The sequence below is a fragment of the Gekko japonicus genome, unplaced genomic scaffold, assembly GCF_001447785.1.
Source record: "Gekko japonicus isolate JY-2015 unplaced genomic scaffold, Gekko_japonicus_V1.1 scaffold2635, whole genome shotgun sequence".
Lineage (NCBI taxonomy): Eukaryota > Metazoa > Chordata > Lepidosauria > Squamata > Gekkonidae > Gekko > Gekko japonicus.
The window spans coordinates 148321-167729 of NW_015177097.1; the positions used below are offsets into that span (position 1 = coordinate 148321).

The 19409-nt window shown below is 45.1% G+C and overlaps 1 protein-coding gene across 1 annotated transcript in view; it reads left to right on the forward strand.

Moving 5' to 3' along the window:
• The window catches only part of TRAPPC9 (trafficking protein particle complex 9), an 87745-nt gene that overhangs the window by 9339 nt on the left and 58997 nt on the right, over window positions 1-19409 (forward strand). Inside the window, exons 3-4 of the mRNA XM_015428283.1 lie at window positions 15374-15519; window positions 17084-17212. Coding sequence (XP_015283769.1) covers window positions 15374-15519; window positions 17084-17212 — 275 coding nt within the window. The remainder of the gene's footprint in view (window positions 1-15373; window positions 15520-17083; window positions 17213-19409) is intronic.

Below are 19409 nucleotides of genomic sequence, written 5' to 3' on the forward strand. Positions count from 1 at the left end.
AAAGAGTTCAGTATATTTTTTCTAATCCAAGCCCACAGCTAAGAAGTAACAGTAACCTTCTGTACTATCTTAAATTGCCTGTTCTTATGAGTACTGCCTGAGTAGTACGTGAATCTACGGTGACTTTTTGTGCTACTTTTAGAATAAGGACCCCTGTCCCTGAAGACCTTGGTAATTGTAAAACATGGATATTTTTCTAAGAACTAAATATATAACAAACCTGTGGAAGTATTTTTCCATGGTAGGTTTGAAACACTAGAAATTGCAAGTGATACGGATTTTTCCCTTTTATGAAGGCTTTGTTGTCACGTTCCAATTTACTGGATTCTGTTATCGGGGTACACATTTTAACAGTGTGTTATTAGAGTCCTGATCTGATTGATTTAGCACTATCTAGATGAAGACTTAGAAAGTTTTGCAGAAAAGCCTTTTGGTTGCTGAAAATAGATACACTTGCAGTCAGCATTGGGGAACGGTAGATCCCAGTGGTCATATAATAATTGATTAAGGGATTTGGGTCTTGATGAAATGGATGTTGAATAGAGGCAGGAGGAGAAAATTTGTAATCCCAGTTCACATAAGAAAGAACTTTCTGTAATATAACAAAGAAGGGGGACCCGCGATACTCGTGGGAGGGAGTATTCCCCATAGCTCGGTGTAATTTATAACAACATCTTAATTCCAGGATTCCAGTTTACTTAAGAAACATGTATGCTCAAAGCTGGGGGAAAAATCCTAGGTGTTACCACCCAATTATAAACGATAGACAACCAGGCAATCCCAGTTTCTTGGGATGTTTCAGCCTTCTCAAATTGATGTAAGAAGTGTCTTTTACTGGGCAGATTGAAGTAATTGAATGCGCTTGGTAAGTGGGTGCATTCTATTGAGCTCATGATGACTACAATCTGCACTGTGTCCTGGATTAATTTCATATCACATTGTCAACTACATCATTGCAGATCGAGATGCCAGTTTCTGTACTGCATCTGAGATGTTTTGTTCCTAGCTTACCTGCTTCCTTCCTCTTTACGTGGGTGTATTCCATGGCAGGACTCATGATAGTGCTGACACTGTTATGTGGTGTGCAGCCTAAGAGATCAGATTCAAGAGTGCTTGGCTAGTTCATTTGGAGAACAGGACCTAACATTTCTGAACTGTCGCAAATTGTTAAATTGGAACTGGGAGCCAGTGTGACATAGTGCCTAGAGGGGTAGACTGTGAACTTGCAGACTTGAGTTAAAGTCTTGGGGAGGAAGTGTAACATGCTCCTTTTCCCTGGTTTTTAAACAAGACTAGTTTAAACCAGAGAACCGGAGTATGTTAGAAACAGCATGTAGAAGTCGTAGCAGATGATTCCCTGACAGGTTAATCACCGTATAACAATGGGAAACATGATAATCTTCACGCCATTCAGGTATGTAACAGAAGGGCAGGCTAAAAATGCAAAGGGAAATTGTCTTATTTTATTTATTTTTATGCCCTCTTCCGAGAAACCTGCCCAAGGCGACTTACAAAATAAAAATAATAAAAACAAAACATGAAAAGATATTAAAGTCCAGCATTAAAAAAAAAATCCCCAGCCCATCATAAAAGCAAACCACATACAGCTTAAAACAACAGTTTCAAAACTAAGATGTTATTTAAAAAATTAACCCCTTAACTAAAGGCCTGGGTGAACCAAAACATTTTGGCCTGGCACCTAAAAGAAAACACTGCAGGGACAAGGTAAGCTTCAAGGGGAAGGGCATCCCACAAGCAAGGTGCCACTACTGGAAAAGTCATAGAATCATAGAGTTGGAAGGGGCCCTACAGACCAATCTAGTCCAAGCCCCTGCCCAATGCAGGGCCAGCCTAAAGCATCTCTGTCAAATATTCGTCCAGCCTCTTCTTGAAAGTTGTCAGTGAAGGGGAGCTAACCGCCTCTCTAGGCAGCTGTTTCCACCTTTGAACCTGTCTCTGGTTGCCCCCTGCCTTACCTTGGAAGGTGGAGGCACAGAGGGGATGGCTTGGGAGGTACCTGTTAACTGATGATCTTTCAGCTACCATGGCCCAAAGCAAATTCTGGCTTTAAAGGGAAGAAGCAGCAGTTAGAATTGTGCTGGGAAGGAAATGGGTAGCCGGTGCAGACCTTTCAGCATGGAGGTGATACAGTGCCTGTATCCCACTGCTGAAAGTGGCTTGTCCAAAATACAGCAACTAGGCTAAAGTTCCCAGACTGTTGTCAAAGGCAGCCCCATGTGAAGCCCATTACTGTAAATCTAACCTGGATAGAAACAGATCATTGTGACAGATACTACAAAGGTTTTGGGATCATTTCTAATGAAAATGGGGGGGGGGTGTTAGATGTTTTGTAGTTAAAATGGACAAAGTGAAAGGGCTATGTAGGAGTAGGAAAAAGTAATTTAGCAACAGACAGATTTCCAAAAGTGTATGGAAGACCATCTCTAGTGTATCCTGATGATTGAATGTGGAGTCCTTAGTCTGAGATAAGCAAACTGACTTGGTGGATTGGATCTGAAGTCCCATGAGGGGAGTGAACCTTGAAGATTGGGACCATCGTGGTGTAGTAGTGGTTAAGAGCCGTGGACTCTGATCTGGAGAATCGGGTTTGATTCCCCACTCATCCTCCACATGAAGCCTGCTGGGTGACCTTGGGCCAGTCACATTTCTCTCAGGACTCTCTCAGCCTCACTTGCTTCACAAAGGTGCCTGTTGTGGGGAGAGGAAGGGAATGTGATGGTAAGCCACTCTGAGACTCCTTAAGGTAGAGAAAAAGTGGAGTAGAAAAACCTACTCTTCTTCCTGCCTATTCCAGCATCCCAACGAACCTCCCCAAATTCTGCTTCCCACAAACAGCATAGGAGGGTAAAGCGGGAGCGGAGAAATCCAAAATTACTCCTTTCTGTTGCACTGTCAGAAGAGGACCTTTGGATCCACTCCAGTGTTTCAGTGGCATTGTGCACAAATCTGGGTACAGTCATGTGCACTTGTGCAGCCCTTGTTTATTGAGCATCGTCCATCACGTTCTACCGAACATGTTGCTAAAGACTAGAAAACTAACATTTGCTTTTGCTAATCAGTACTGCTTATGGAGCTGTGGTGGCTCAAGTGGTTAAGACGCTGAACTGCAGGCTGTGGAAGGTCGGTAGTTCAGCAGTTCGAGACCCGGGTGTGCCGCATGACGGAGTGAGCTCCCGTCTCTAGTTCGTGTCGCATGACGGAGTGAGCTCCCATCTCTAGGTCGTGTCGCATAACGGAGTGAGCTCCCATCTCTAGTTCCAGCTCCTGCCAACCTAGCAGTTCGAAAGCAAGAAATTGCAAGTAGATCAATAGGTACCACTTCGGTGGGAAGGGAACAGCGTTCCGTGCGCCTTGGTGTTTAGTCATGCCGGCCACATGACCACGGAAATGTCTTCGGATAGCGCTGGCTCTTCGGCTTTGAAACGGAGATGAGCACCGCAATCCTAGAGTCGGACTCGACTGGCTTTCGAGCAAGGGAACCTTTACCTTTACCTTACTGCTTACAGTGTGACTTCGTGTGACTTATTATTAACATATCTCGTGGAATAAACAGTGTATTTAACTTCAGTGTTTCTTTTTGTCCGTGCCTGTTTACTTTTTATCAGTATTCCTGTGGTATTTCTAATTTTTGTTGTGTTCCTTCCTTTCTTGTTCCTTTTTTTTCTCTCATACTGCCCTGTGAGTGTGTTGTTGGGTCTGAAAAGGTAGGCTTTTTGATCACGTTGCATTTAAAAACCAGCTAGTATTCTTTAACCTGTGCTGCTTTCTACTCTGCCGTCATTGCATCGTACAGCATTGCTTTTTCTGTGTCTTTGTTTAATACAGCAATTGAGTGTTGCTGCCTGGACTCCTACTGTAGTTAATTTTTATTGATTTACTTATTGTCAAATTTATACCCCCCCCCCCGCAAAGCAGGCTCAGGGGCGACTTTATCTTCTTTTAACATTTGGCACATCCTTTTGACAGTGCTGTGGTCTCCCCCTCCACCGCCTTTAATTTGTTTTTCCTTTGTGGGGGGTGGAGAAGGAGAATCAAAATAATAGCTTTGTATTTTGCTTTTTGTGTTCCTTGGGTTTCAAAATTTACAGCAAAAGACTTGCCTGCTCGGCTTCGGAATCAAGGAGTTCTTTCATGGAACTTAAATGTTGTCTGTGATTCTCGAAGGCCTGGGTGATGTCGCAACCATCCGTGTCAGCATGTCCTCTTAATCCAAATTTGGTGGAAACGTTTCTCGTGCTATTTGACGTGAAAATGTTCACCAATTTGTTTTTGCATGGTTATTTCCCCTCCTCTTTCTGTTCCTTGGAAATAGAAGATAAATTTCAGTCCTGTGGGTGTCTTCTGGTTCAGCAGTGAACGAGGTCCATTTATCGCAATGCGTGTCTATTTATTGTGAACTGAGCTCTTAAGATTTCAGTGGCAGTAGTTTGGTGTTTATTAACTCTGGAAAAGAAGAATGGTGAAATAACACACGATTTTTGTAGCAGTACAGGTTACTAAATTAATCTCAGCTCGGGTTGCCAACCTCCAGGTGGGGCCTGGATACCTCCTGAAGTTACACCTGATCTCCAGACAACACAGATCAGTTCCCCTGGATAAAACGACAGCTTGTGAGGGTGGCCTCTATGGCATTATACCCTGTTGAGGTCTGTCCCCACCCCAAACCCTGCCCTTCCTATACTCACCCCCCAAATTGCCTGTCCCAACCCAGAGCTGACAACCCTACTACCTTGTTTCCCCGAAAATAAGACACTGTCTTATATTTATTTTTTCTCAAGAAGACACACTAGGGCTTATGCCACAAATGCATAGAAATCCTGCTAGGGCTTATTTTTAGGGTAGGTCTTATTTTTGGGGAAACGGTATATGTTCCCATCTTTCTTGTCGTGGGGTGCTCCCTGCGGCTGGCTGTGCTTTTGCTTCTCTTTTGCTCTGACCCTTGAGTCTGCTCTTGCCATTCCTTTGCTGGCTCTCTGCATCCAAATCCCCACTGTTTTATTCTCCTTTTGAATCCTGGTTGCTGCCACTTCTCTCAAGTTGCCTCTTACCCCCGCTTGCCTTCTTTCTATCTGCAGTTTAGAATAGTTAGGACCTTTCGTCTTTCAGTTCTGATGACACCATTCTTTGGAGAAGAGTGTTCATGGCAACGGATTAGCCCATGTCTGCCTTATGTCGGTGTGGTCTTGGACTTTGAGAAAGCACCCACTGTACTTGGTTGCATTTAGGACTTTCTCTGCTTCTGCCATTCTAATACGTTTCCGCCATTCAAAGACATCATTTGGTTTCACTTAGATGTCTGCAGTTCATAACGGCAGTTTCACTTTTAAGTGACGTTTTGATAGCTGCTGATGCAAAAGTAGAGAATCTCAAGTACACTGTAGATGAAATTTTCAGAGGGTAGCAGTGATTGTCTGCCATAGAAGTGCTAGGTTGGAGTCCAGTCGCACCTTCATAGAATCATAGAATGTTGGCGTTGGAAGGGACCTTGCAGGTCATCTAGTCCAACCCCCTGCACTCTGCAGGAGCATAGCTGAAAGAGAGCCCTACAACATACCCGAAAAATGGTCGTCCAGCCTCCGCTTGAAAACGTCCAGCGAAGGAGCATCCACCACCTCCCGAGGCAGACCTTCGAGAACAACAAGATTTTCGAAAGCTTCTATGCCAACTCTCAGAACCTTATACCCCAGAAATCTTGTTGGTCTCTATGGCGCTACTGGACTTGTCACTAAATAAAATTTTGTCAAGCATATGAGCAGAAATTGGACTTGGCTTCCAAAAGATTTTTTTTAAAAAAAGAAAAGAAATATTGGCAAACACTCATCTAGTATTCATCACAGCTGAAAGATAACGCTGCTGAATCCTCACTTAGACCATGCAGTTCCAGTTAACATTATTTGAACAAAACAGATGTTGGTAATCTGCATTGGTACATCTTCCACTGAGGACCACATCATTGGTTTTAGGTAGCCAAATATATCTATTTTTTCCCTGGTAGTCAGCGAGTCTTTGCTTTTTTGTTGGTTTGTTTGTTTCTTTTGTACCTACTGCCTGGTAAGGGGTTGTTCAGGGGAATGCTAGTGGTTAGCATTTTCGTGCCTTCTAGGTCATAACACGGAAACTGGGCAACATTTGGGGTTGGACTGGGTGATCCTGGAGGTCCCTTCCAACTTGCTGATTCTGTGAATTTGGAACATGCATCCTCCATGCCACTGCAGCCCTTGGTTCCATCGCAGAAGTTACTACCAGTTAAGCAAAGATTCTCATGAATGCATTTTCAGTAGGGTTGGCCATGGTTAGTACTTGGACAGGAGACCACCAAGGAAGCCTAGGGGTGCTATACAGAAGCAGGCAATGGCAAACCCCTCTGTGCATCTCTTGCCCTGAAAACTCTACCGGGTTGCTATAAGTCAGCTTTGACTTGATAGCACTTTCTACCACCAAAGTATTATCTGAAAAAGTGAATTCCTTTCCATATGAGTATATCCTTTCTTTCCCAAATTGAATGAATGAATGAATGAATGAATAGGGGGGGGAGGGACGAGCCTCGCCGCCTTGGCCCGCGCGGCCCTGGAATGGGTAGCGAGCGGTCAGTGGAGAGACAGATGAGGCTGCGGCAGGTGAGAGGTGCTGAGGCGGCCACGTTGTGTTTCCCTCGCCTGGCGCGTGTCAGAACCCACAGCTAACAATGAAGTACACGCATTCAGGAACGGTTATACTTTTATTGCAAAGCTATAGATGCAGTAACACAGACACTGTTAGGAATGGCCACAGCCAGTCGAGCATAATAGGGTATAGGATATTCGTATGCACCCCCCCCCCCATGGCATTGGCCAATTAGGCACCCTCCTGCGTGCGGGATAAGTCAGGCCACCGTTAGGTGGCTAAAGCTGAGAACTCGGAATCTCTCACGGTACATAGGAGCTCTCCAGACAACACAACCTCCTCCTGCACATCTGTAGAGATAAGCGTTTCAGCAAAGGCATAACAGCAGGGATAGGAATGCGATAGCAATTAACAAGACACAGAATGAACTCCACAACCCCCATGGCAGCATAGCTGACAGCGCGGCCTGGGCTGGGCAAGCTGCGCTCCCTTCTTCGGGATGTGGGGCGCTCCACCCCCCCTTCACAGCTTTTCGGGGGGAGCAGGTGAAGGGTGGCGGCGGGGAGGCGGGGGAACCTTTCACGTGCCCCCCTGTGGCCATTGCCGCCGCTGCTGTTGATGGCCATAACTTTTTAAAGAGGAGAGCTGGGGGAGCCAGAATGACCTCTCATGTCTGATGTCCCAGCGGCAAGACTTGAGAGGCACCATTTGCCCCTAGGAGTGGAAGGCTACCACTCCGGGGCTCCGGGAGGCGGGGGAACCTTTATATATATAAAACCAGTGTTTTCAGTGTGCGACATTAAAATGGAGGTCCAAGTCCAGGTTACAAGCTTTGTAGTGCACAGTTTATTGTATAAAGATGTCTCTTAAACGTCCTGCAATTCAGGGAACTTGTAAAGTCCTCTGTAATGCTGGTATTAGTTGAATTTCTTCGATGAGAGTAGAGCAGTTCTGGCAATAAGAAAAACAACAGTATTGTCTGCATTATTTTCAGACTAACATAAGAGGGTCCTGCTATATCAGACCTGTGATCCTTCTAGTCCAGCATCCTGTCTTACAGTGACCAACTAGTTCCTCTGGAGGTCCAACAGCTAGAGACCAAGGCTTTGCCTTGAAGAGCCCTAATAGATCAGAACCGTGGTCCATCTAGTCCAACATCCTGCCTTTTCGTATGGTGGCCAACCAGTCCCTCTGGAGGTCCACCAACAGGGCATAGAGGCCAAGGGCTTCTCTTCGTGCTGCCTCCTTGTACTACGATTCAGAGGATGACTGCCTCTGAATGTGGAGGCTCCCCTTAGTCATTGATGAACGTATCCTTCTTAACTTCGTCTAATTGTGTTTTCAGTCCATCTGTGCTAGTGCCCCTCACTGTATCTGCTAGCCATGAATACTGCAATGTAATTAACTCAGTGGGTGAAGAAATACTTCACTTTGTCTGTCCTGTATCTGCTGCCTGCTTGGTGCGGCTGAGTTCTAATACTATGGGGGAGGGGAGGTTTGTCTGGTTTTCCCCCACCCCATGTGTAATTTTATAAACCACTTATGTCTCAGTCATCATTTCTCTAAACTGAAGGCCCCAGACTCTTTATCCTTTCCTCATAAGGAAGGTGCTCCACCCTCTTGACCATCTTGGTTGTCCTCTTCTGCAGATTTTATAGAATTGGAGGTACGACAACCGGAACCGTGCATGGTATTTTAAAGTAGCCGCACCATAGATTTATGCACTACAATAATGCTTGTTTTATTTTCAGTCCCTTTCCTAATAATCCCTGGCATGTCATTTCCTTTTTTCATGGCTGCTGCTCACTGAATCATTGTTTTCATCAAGCTGTCTATTACAACCCCAAGATTTCTTTCCTTCTCAGTTTCTGTCTGTTCAGACCCTTATCCAAATCTATTTAAAGTATGGAATTTTTTCGCTGCAATGTCTCTCTGCTGGCATTTACTTTAACATTGTGTGCTATCTTGTTGCCCACTCACTTGATTTCGGGAGATCCTCTTGGTGCTCTTCACGATTCACTTCGGTTTTCAGCTGTCCTGATTTTTTTATATATATACTCACAGTACAGTTTCCCTGTACTGTGAGTATATAATGCTGTGAGTATATAATGCTGTGCCTCTGCTGCACTGAATTGTTAGGAAGTACTCCTAGCATTTGGGGAGATAGAAGAAAACTTCACGTCAGCTACACAGAGGTCACTAAGAACCCTGTTATAGCTAGCTCTGGAACAAAATTAGAGTCCAGTGGCACCTTTAGGACCAACAAAGATGGTTTTATGTTGTTTTATGATGCCAAATGGCCTTGTAAGCTGCCCTGAGCCTGCTTTGGAGGCGAGGGTGGGGTATAAGATCAACAAAGGTTTATTCAAGGTACGAGCTTTCATACCTTGAATAAACCTTTGCTGATCTTAAAGGTGCCACTGGACTCTAAATTTGTTCTACTGCTTCAGAACAACATGGCTTCCCACCTGGATATAGCTAGCTCTGGTCATTCCTCCATGAACATGAGGAAAAACTTCTTGAGTTCAACGGCTGTGAGGAGCTTAGGGTTGTACTAAGGTGCCGTCCTCCTAGCCCCGATTTACCTAAATCCCTGCTCACCATCTTCCCGTCTCCCTTTTAAAAAAAAAACTGGGACAGCATTTTTAATACAAACATGGCTTGAAAGTGCAACAATAGTGTCTTTGCTCACTGACTCACTCCACATGAGCAGAGGTTCAGGCAATCAGCTCACTCCTTCTTTCTCTGTGTGAATAGCTGCTAGAGTTCTCTCTCTTTATTTGGGTCCAGACTCGCATATGGGAGTGCACAGGTAAGGGGAGTATACCTGGATGACCCAGGCCAACCTAATCCCGTCAGGTCTCAAAAGCGAAGCAAGGTTGGCTCTGATGAGTACTTGGAGGGGAGACCACTAAGGAAGTCATGGGTTGCTATGCAGAGGCGGTCATTGGCAAACCCCCTCTGTTCATCTCTTGCCTTGAAAACCCTATGGGGTTGCCATGAGTCGGCTACAGCTTGATGGCACTTTCCACCTCCACATCAAGTTATGGTACTACACATATGTTTACCCTGCCACCGTTCAGAAGAGCACAGCGGTTTTAAGAAGGGCAAATTTAGAGCTGAGAAAGGGCAGGAAGGGCTCCTTCACGCTGTGCCTTGCGGGTCATCTTTCTGTTCCACGTCACCTCACCAAGCTGCTTTTCACCCCGTGAAGCTCCATATGTGTGTATCCTTAATTTCTGTTTATTATTTAAATTATTTATACTCCACCTTTACCCTTGGCTCAAGAAGACTGACAAATAGCTATTAAAATATTGAAATGTGTTTGGAACTCTCTGGAGGAAGAACCTGCTTCTTGAAGAGAAGGGGAGATTTTTGAGAGGAGAAAATGGGAGTGAAACGATTAAGTAGCCCCTCTGCTGTTTCCTTCCAGAGTTCATTTGTTTTTTTAAAAGATGATAGGGTGTGGTAATGCACATCAGTTTTATAACGTATATTTAATCCCTCTAAAGAGGATTTTGCTTGAGAGAAAATGGCTGAGGTAAATAGCAGAGTGGGAGGGTGGTGGTGGTGGAGGGCTTTAAATCAAGGCCTTATGCTTGGGTCTGGGTTCAAGGATGGGTTCCCAAACTTCCACCTGCCTACCCCTCTTAATAGAACTATTTATCTGAAGAACGCTCTTCTATTTTTCTCTGGAGAATTGAAGTGAGTCTCCACACAGACATGCAACTTCCACAATTAATCGTTATAGATATTTACATTGTCGTTTACCATGGGTTCCCCACCCCCATTTTATAATACCTCAAACACCATTCTTAAAAAGGGAGAGGGGGTCTTGTGGAGCCAAGCTTTGATGGAACTCCTTCAGCAAACATTTCACTAAAGAGGCCTCAACTAGGGTTGTCAACTCTGGGTTGGGAATTTCCTGGAGACTTGGGGGTTGTAGACTGGGGAGGAGTGGGGAGGGGAAGGAACTCTGCCAGGGGTGTGTTGCCAGAGAGACCACCCTCCAAAGCTGCTATTTTCTCTGTTGTAATTCTGGGAGATCTCCAGGCCCCACCTGGAGGTTGGAAACTTTATTGTCTACCAAGAAGGCTGCTACAAAATCAAAATAATAGCATCTAAAAAAGGGTCGGAGTTACTGTTACTAAGTGGTAGTGACTGTTTCCCATTATTATTTAACATTGTCACTTAATGCTAGTTCTGCTAAGGGCAATAACTATTTTTCTGGTTAAATGCTGAATGTAGAACAATGTTTTCTGAGGTACAGGCAGCAACATACGTCAGCAAACATTTTTAATGTTTTAATACCACCATCTTCTTTTTATAAGAAAGCCTTAACTAATTAAAAAAATTAAAATGTTTTTGCGTTCTTTCTTGGTATGTTATTTAATGTCTAAGACTTTGGCCATGCTAAAGTTTCTGGAACGTTAACATTTTGGTTTAAAACATGAACTTGCATCATTTCAAATGTAATACTGCAGTGCAGGGATGTGAAGCGAACTCTTAAGTAGTCCAGAATCTTGTTCTGGGATCTGTGCCTTACTTCCAGGGGAACTGCATCTATACAGTAGAACTGAATTGTTTTTAAAAAAACAAAGTAAATAAATTTATTTATTTATTTATTTGTTCGGCTTGATATACCACCCTAACCCCCGTGGGGGTCTCTGGGCGGTTTACATTGAGGGTGCTAGTCACAATTTATGTCCTAACTTTTGGCCACATTATTTAGAGGGGGATGGGATATCCTACCGGCACCCTAGTGGAGGCTGGTATTCTTCGGCTTGGCTTCATTCCCAGCTATGCAGTGGCTGTTGTTTTTGCTGGAGCTTGATCCGGCACGGAGATTGACGTCCTCCCCGGCCCCGGCTTGTGTCCTTCAGGCTCCGCCTGCGCTTAGGGATGACGTCATCGCGCGCCTTTTCTTGCTGTACGACAGCAATAAATAAATAAAAATGAAATTGTTTCACTGCATTTCCTGTGCATAGATTTCTAAATACTGTGACTAGGTGAATAGGGTGATAAGGATACCCCAGTTCATTGGTCGTGTTTCAGAAGTTAAATGGAAAGGCACTTTGTTAGAGGTGTGTGAATATGGAGAACATCTAGAGTATCAAGGAGGGAGGCCATAGAGCCTATTCTTTGTATGTCGAAGATCCTGGACTCAATGCATGCATCTCCAGCTAAAAGAAATGCAGGCAGTAAGACATCTATCTGAAATCCCCCAGCTTATTGAAGTAGAGTTTCCACTCCAGGTCAGAAAATAGCTGGAGATTTAGGGGTGGAGCTGGGGAAGGGACCTCAGCAGGATGTAATACCGTGGACTCCACCTTCCAAATCTGCTGTTTTTTCTAGAGGTACTGATTTTAGTAGTCTGGAGATTATTTGCAATTCTTGGAGAAATCCCCAGGCCTCACATGGAGGCTGGTAACCCCAACTGGAAGTGGTCACCAGAGCTAAGTGAATTGACCAAACTCTATAGCGGTTGGGAATTTGTTCTCCCCTTTTGCTAAACTTTGAAAAGCCGAGAACAAAAAATAATCACAGAATACTCCTCGTTTCCAGTGTCCTCTATTGGTGGATTATTCTTCATTTCATTTGCTTCCTCTCCAGGGAACTCTGACTACATGTAGGGATGCCAGTCTCCATCTGGGACCTGGGGATCCACCGGAATCACAGCTCATCTCCAGACTGCAGAGATCAGTTCTCCTGGAGAAAATGGATGCTTTGGAGGGTGGACTCTATAGCATTGTACCCCACTGAGGTCCTGTCCTCCCCAGGCTCCATCCCCAAATCTCCAGGAGTTTCCCAACCTGCACCTGGCAACCCTACCCCCAAGGGGATCTGGTGACCCTAGACTACCAAGGGTTTTTTTTTAAAGGCTACATAGGGGTTTTTACATGACCTCAAGAACTGGAGAAGATTTCAAGAATAGCACACTTATGCATTACTACATCCCACCATATCTTCAAAACTAGCCCCTTGTGAATTAAAAAGTGTGTGTGCTTTCAGCAGACAAAATCTTCTAGTTTCTGTGTTGTAACAGATAGATGCACTTTACCTACAATCTGTTAATTGTGGGATCATGGCGATGTCCATCTATGGGGCTTCAATGGAAAAAAAAAATCTTGGTTTTCATGGAAAATTGGGACATAACCCCCAGTGTAAACTTCTGACTGTTCGGTGCATCTCCAGTAGTCCCCACTCTTCTGTGGAAGCTTGCCAGATGACATTGGGAGAGTTACACACTTTCAGCCTGCCTTACCTCACAAGATTGCTATGAGGATAAAATGGAGAAAAAGAGAATGGTGTCAGCCAGTGCTCCCTCTAAGCTGTGGAGTCTTGTGAACAAAGATTCCATTTTATGAGCTACTGCCATTAAAGTAGTGAGTGAGCGATTTGGCTACCGCATAAATTAGTTTGCTCTGGAGCCATCCTTCCTGAGCTAAGACAAAAATGTGTGAGCCAGAGGCTAAAAAAACTGTGAGCTAGCTCACACTAACTTAGCTTAGAGAGAACACTGGTGTCAGCCACTTTGGGACCTTATTGGGGAAGAAAATACAGTATAAAGGAAATAAATGAAATAAATGGCATGAATACATAGGTTTTCATTCCCATTCCTGAATGTTGAGCTAGATCAGAAAATGGCAGCTTCATATCTTTTGCTATGAATGATGCTAACATTTCAACTTGTTCTCATAGCCAGTCTCCATATGAGTTTCCATTTAGTACATTCCAATCCTTTCTCTAATTTTTCTACATATGAGTAGTGAGGACATGCTCTGACCTGAATGGCCCTATCTATCCATATCTCATCATATAGCCCTGATTAGTATTTGGATGGGAGACCATCAAGGAATTCCAAGGTTACCTTGCAGACAAAGGCAAATCACCTCTGTTAGTCTCTTGTACTGAAAACCCTACAGGGTCTCCATAAGTGGGCTGCAACTTGACGGCACTTCACACATACAGGGTTAGCAGGCCCTGCTCCCATCCACCGGTCAACTGGCCAATGCAGAATTTACCAGGAGAAAGAGGAAGGCCCAGATCACATCACCAGTCTCACAGAGGAAGTGATGATTTGCCTATTTTGTTTATTAGAATATTTCTATGCTGCCTCTTCACAGTCTTGCTTGAGGTGGTTTACAGTTAAAAACCACAGTATTACACCCAAGCCATTAAAACATTAATACAGCAAAAGTTGTTTCTTGGTCTTAGAACTGCAGTTTAAAACATTTCCATGTTATCCTAAGCATTCAGCTGCCTAGCCGTAAGCGGTTCTGATCCTCTTTATTTATGTTATATATGTTACTTGTGCTATTTCCAGTCTGCCTTTCTCCTGTTACTCGGCGGATTAAACAGAGTCCGTACAATCGACAGGAAGGGGCATTCAGTAAAACAATTAAATAGGATTAGGGTTGTAGAAGTCTGGAACTGACCAGAAATCTGGAAGAAGAAAAAAATGAAGCAAAGCATTAATATTAAGACAACACATGCAAAAATTACATAGTAGGATCCTACAGCAAGTTATATGCAGTAATATAGACCTCAGTCCCTAATCGTCTATCCCAGAAGTGTCGAACTCATTTGTTACGAGGGCCAGATCTGACATAAGTGTCACTTTGTTGGGCCGGGCCATGTGTGCCATAAAACATAATGTCAGATATCGGAGAGATAAACTGTATAGAGGACAGCAGTTGGTAAGCTCCGAGTTGTTATATCCTCACTGCAAGGCCCCGTGGGCTGGGAGCAGTGTTCCCTCTAAGCTGAGTTAGTGTGAGCTAGCTCACAGTTTTTTAGCCTCCAGCTCACACATTTTTGTCTTAGCTCAGGAAAGATGGCTCCAGAGCAAACTAATTTTATGCAGCAGCCAAACTACCTGCTCACAACTTTAATGCCAGTAGCTCACAAAGTAGAATTCCTGCTCACAAGTCTCCACAGCTTAGAGGGAACATTGGCTGGGAGGGGGGTGCAAAGGAAAACCCGTATGGGAAGACTGGAGAGCCAGCGGTGCAGCACTGGGCAGACGCTCCCACGCTTCTTGACTGCCAATTAGGTTCCGCCATGCTGAAGCAACAATCGGAAAGGCTCTACACACTCTCCCCCAAGTGGCCTCCTGTTCCCTCCCTTGCATTAGTTGCTCAGGGGCGGCATAAGAGACCCGGATGGGCCGGTCCCGGTCCCCGGGCCTTATGCTTGACACCTCCGATCTATCCAAGTAACTTTGTAAACTGTTCTGTACAGGGCAACCCTGTTACCTGTGTAGAAAAGCCCTCTTGAATAATTCAGCTTAAGGGCAGCTAGAGGCACCTCACGGAAACACAAGCAGTGGAGTCCTAAGCAGAGTTATCCACTTCTCAGTCCACAGAAGTCATTGGGCTCAGAAGGGTATAACTCTGGTTAGGATTGCATTGCAGGCCAGTCAGTGGCACCAAGTCAGGCAGAGAAGAGAGGAAGAAGAAACAAACGCAAGACTTCTGGGTGAAGCTGAGCAACACTCCCGGTCCGTTGTGCTGACAGAGCCATTGCTAGTATTACATGAAATGGGATGTATTTGTTTCATGTTTTCTGATGGTGGCGTGTGCCTGTTCTTAATTTGATTTGATTTTCTGTATCGAATTGAGTTGTTTGCTCACCAGTGAACAACAATGGCTATATTCCAAATACAGAAGTGTGAAAGCAAAATTGCCTTATGGGAGCGTCAAGGTAAATGGAACTGACTGTGCCTTACACATTTTTTGTGTTGTAGACACTATAAGAAGCGTTGCCAGGGTCGTATGCGGAAGCACGTTGGCGACCTCTGCCTGCAAGCTGGGATGTTACAGGATTCCCTGGTCCACTACCACATGGCCGTGGAGCTTCTCCGTTCTGTAAATGACTTTTTGTGGCTCGGAGGTAGGAATGGCTGGAAATAAACCACAAGTGTGCTTAAAACGCCTCATGACACAGCTCTGGGGGCTTTTGTGATGCCCACCTTCTGTGGCTTGTTGTTGTTCAGTCGCACAGTCGAGTCCGACTCTTTGCGACCCCATGGAGCAGAACACGCCTTAGAGAGGGGGGGAAAATTAACTCAGAAATACAGGTTTACCCCCCCTTATCATATCTATTGTAGTTCTACTTTGTTTGGCTTCTGAAGTCTCCAGCTGTGAGAGGGGGGAAAAATTAACTCAGAAATACAGGTTTACCCTCCCCTTATCATATCTATCGTAGTTCCACTTTGTTTGGCTTCTGAAGTCTCCAGCTGGGTGGGATGGGTATTGTGGGATTCTCTGGATTTTTGGAATGCGAGATAGCCATAGCATCCTTGAACAGTCTTTTCATAGCACAAGAAGTGCATTGTAGAAAAGGTGGGTGACAACTGAATCTATTCGTTTGTTAGAATGCTTATATCCCATTTGGTGCAGTGGTTAAGAGTGGCAGGACTATAATCTGGAGAACCGGATTTGATTCCCCACTCCACATGAAGCCAGCTGGGTGACCTTGGGTCATTCACAATTCTCTCAGAGCTCTCTCAGCTGCACCTACCTCACAGGGTGTCTGTTGTGGGGAGAGGAAGGGAAGGTGATTGTAAGTTGCTCTGAGACTCCTTCGGGTAGTCAAGGGCGGGGTATAAAACCAACCCCCCCTCCTCCTCTTACAATAATAGTTTAAAAACATTTCCACTTAAAACCAGAAATAAAATAGCAGACCCTCTCAAAAGCCCTGGCAAACAGGCTGGCCTCACGGTGCCTGCTGAAGCTCTCCAAGGAGGGCCCCCACTCCTTACCTCTTTAAGGGAGTTTATTCCACAGAGCTGGATCCATGATGGAAAAGGCCCAGGCTCTGGTTGATGCCACACGTCCCACTCTAAGTGGTGGGATGCTCAACAGATGCCTGCCTGATGACCATTGTTGGCACAGGGGGACATATGGAAGTAGATGGCCCTTCAAAAATGTGGGCCCCAAGCCATGCAGGGTTTTAAAAGTCATAACCAGCACCTTGAACTGAATGGCAGCCAATGTAGCTGTTTCAAAATGGGCAACCTGTTTCCAGAAGCCAGTCCCTCTAGTAGTTCTTTCATCTTCTGTAGATGCTTCTAGTGTCAACTACATTGCCCTCTCCCAAGTGCTGGGGAGGGGCTGTGTCTCAGTGGTAGAAATCTGCTTGGTGTGCCTGGTTCAATCCCCAGCATCTCCAGGTGTTTTTTTTTTTTAAACAACAACAACAACAAAGGATCTGGCAATAGACTTCTGCCTTGGGACCCTGGAGAGCTACTGCCAGTCTGAGTAGACAGTGTTGACCTTGATAGACCTATGGTCTGATTCAGTATAAGGTAACTTCACGAGTTTGAATTTTGAATGCCTTACCATTCTATCTGCCTAGATCTGCCTTAGTCCTTGGCTGTATATCTATGATATTTTGGAATAATTTGAGTGGGATGTGATACCACTGTTATTTTAATCCCCCCCCCAATCTGTAGCTGCTCTTGAAGGATTATGTTCAGCCTCTGTTATCTATCACTATCCTGGAGGCACCGGAGGAAAAATTGGTCCTCGCAGGGCTCACGGGAGCTCACTTCCTGCAGAGGCAGGCAACAGGCACAGACCAGGTAAGAACTGAAGTGTGCTCTGCAATGTAAATTTTCTTCCCAGTGTGTTCAATAAAATAATCATTTGGTGACATGTTCTAGTCTTCCGTATTGCTTGCTGGAGCTAAGGAGGTGATGGCTTAGCTCCCACAATAAGATTCTGCAAAAAGAAGAGGGAAAAGTTATGCCAGTTCTCCCCTTATACCTTTCCTGGGGATATCCGGGCCCTCAGCCATAGTATTCCGGGGATCATTTTGGTCTACAGAGGGAAGTGAGAAAGTCCTGTTTTACTGATGGAAATCCCTTCCATCAAGAGGGATTTACTGTGGGATCAAAGCCTTTCTGTTCACAGTATGACCATACCACATGGTAACCTTTGTAGAATAGCTAGATTTGAGTCCAGTAGCACCTTAAGAGACCAACAAGATTTTTGAGGTATGAACTTTCAAGAATCAAAGCTCCCTTTGTTATATCTGATGAGCCAGTTTGGTGTAGTGGGTTAAGTGGTTAAGACTCTAATCTGGGAGAACGGGGTTTGGGTCCCCACTCCTCCACTTGCACCTGGTGGATGACCTTGGGTCAGTCACAAGTTATTTCAGACCTGTTCTCTCAAGTGCAGTTCTGGAGAGAGCTCTCTCAGCCCCACCTACCTCACAGGGTGTCTGTTGCAGGGAGGGGAAGGGAAAGGAGTTTGTAGGGTCCCGGTCACACGGGCTGGAAAACGTGGGCGGGAAGCGTGGCTGTTTGCCCCGGAGCAAAGTAACGCACGGCAGCCCTATCACATGTCCCATCGAGGTCCCATGGTTAGGCCGCTAGGTGCCGATCACACGGCTATCCTGAGGCACGGCAAAGAAGCAACGTGGCGCGATCAAACCGGCAATCGCTAGGCGCCGCTTCCATGGCAAACGGGAATTTTTTTCACACCAGAGTTTGCGCATGCGCATGATTGTTTGTGCGCATCCTGTGGAGACCGGATGCCACGGGATTCAAGTGGAAACGCAATCAGACGTCCACCCTTGCCCCGCGTTTTACGGAAACTAGTATATCGTATGTGGTATTTTTATATTCCGCGTCTTCGACGAGAAGCCACAGGTTAGCCACGGGTGTACTACGCTTCCCAGATGTTGCAGTATGATCGCGCATCGAAAATCCGCCTATCATCCGTGTCTTTAGCGCGGCAACTTCTCCGTGTGAACGGGACCTTAGTCGCTCTGAGACTCCTTTGGGTAGTGAATGGCGGGGTATAAATCCAATCTCTTCTTATTCTTCTTTGACTCTTGAAAGCTCATACCCCAAATACCTTGGTGGTCTGTAAGGTGTTCCTGGACTCCTATCTAGCTGTTCTACTGCAGCTCAACACTGGTACCCTCTGAAACCTTTGTAGAAAAGTCCTGCAGATTTTATTTTGGCAATAGTCTGTCCCCATGCAGAAGGCAAGGTGAGAGTAAAAAAGGCTGGTTGATGTATCTTCTATATGAGAGGTGGAACAGAGTCTGCAGAGAAGTGAGTGGCACTGCAGATGAAATCGTTGAGAAGGAAATACACAGATGTACCTTGCAGCCTCAGGTTGGCAGAGGCAGCCCAGTTAAGTCAATCAAAAGCCACTTTGCTACACTTAGCCTTGAGGCCAATCATTTTCCATTTCTGTGTTAACTTGCCATTTGCAGACTGTTCTGGTATTGGTGATGACATGGGCACTGTACAATACGAACGACATTCACATAACTGTATTGCACTCAGCAACAGTAAGGTATTCATTTTCCAAGCAAGCATATGTGCTAATTTGATGAGAGATATCTAAGTGTTAACTTGCCATTTGCAGACTGTTCTGGTATTGGTGATGACATGGGCACTGTACAATACGAACGACATTCACATAACTGTATTGCACTCAGCAACAGTAAGGTATTCATTTTCCAAGCAAGCATATGTGCTAATTTGATGAGAGATATCTAAATATCTAATAGCCAAGTTGCCCCCTTCATGCGGATATCTAAATCTGCACATTGGGGGCACTTGTGGGGCAGAGAGATTTTCCTGCACACTTGGAACAGTCCCCAGGTGTGCAGAAAAATCTAAAAAGTTGAAAAAAGTATATGGGGGATACTTAAATCCCCCCAAAATTCTCACCCTTGCCTTCGCAGGGGGGAGGGTAGGGTTGCCAGCCTCCAGGTGGGGCCTGGGGATCTCCCGCTTTTACAACTGATCCCCAGCCGAA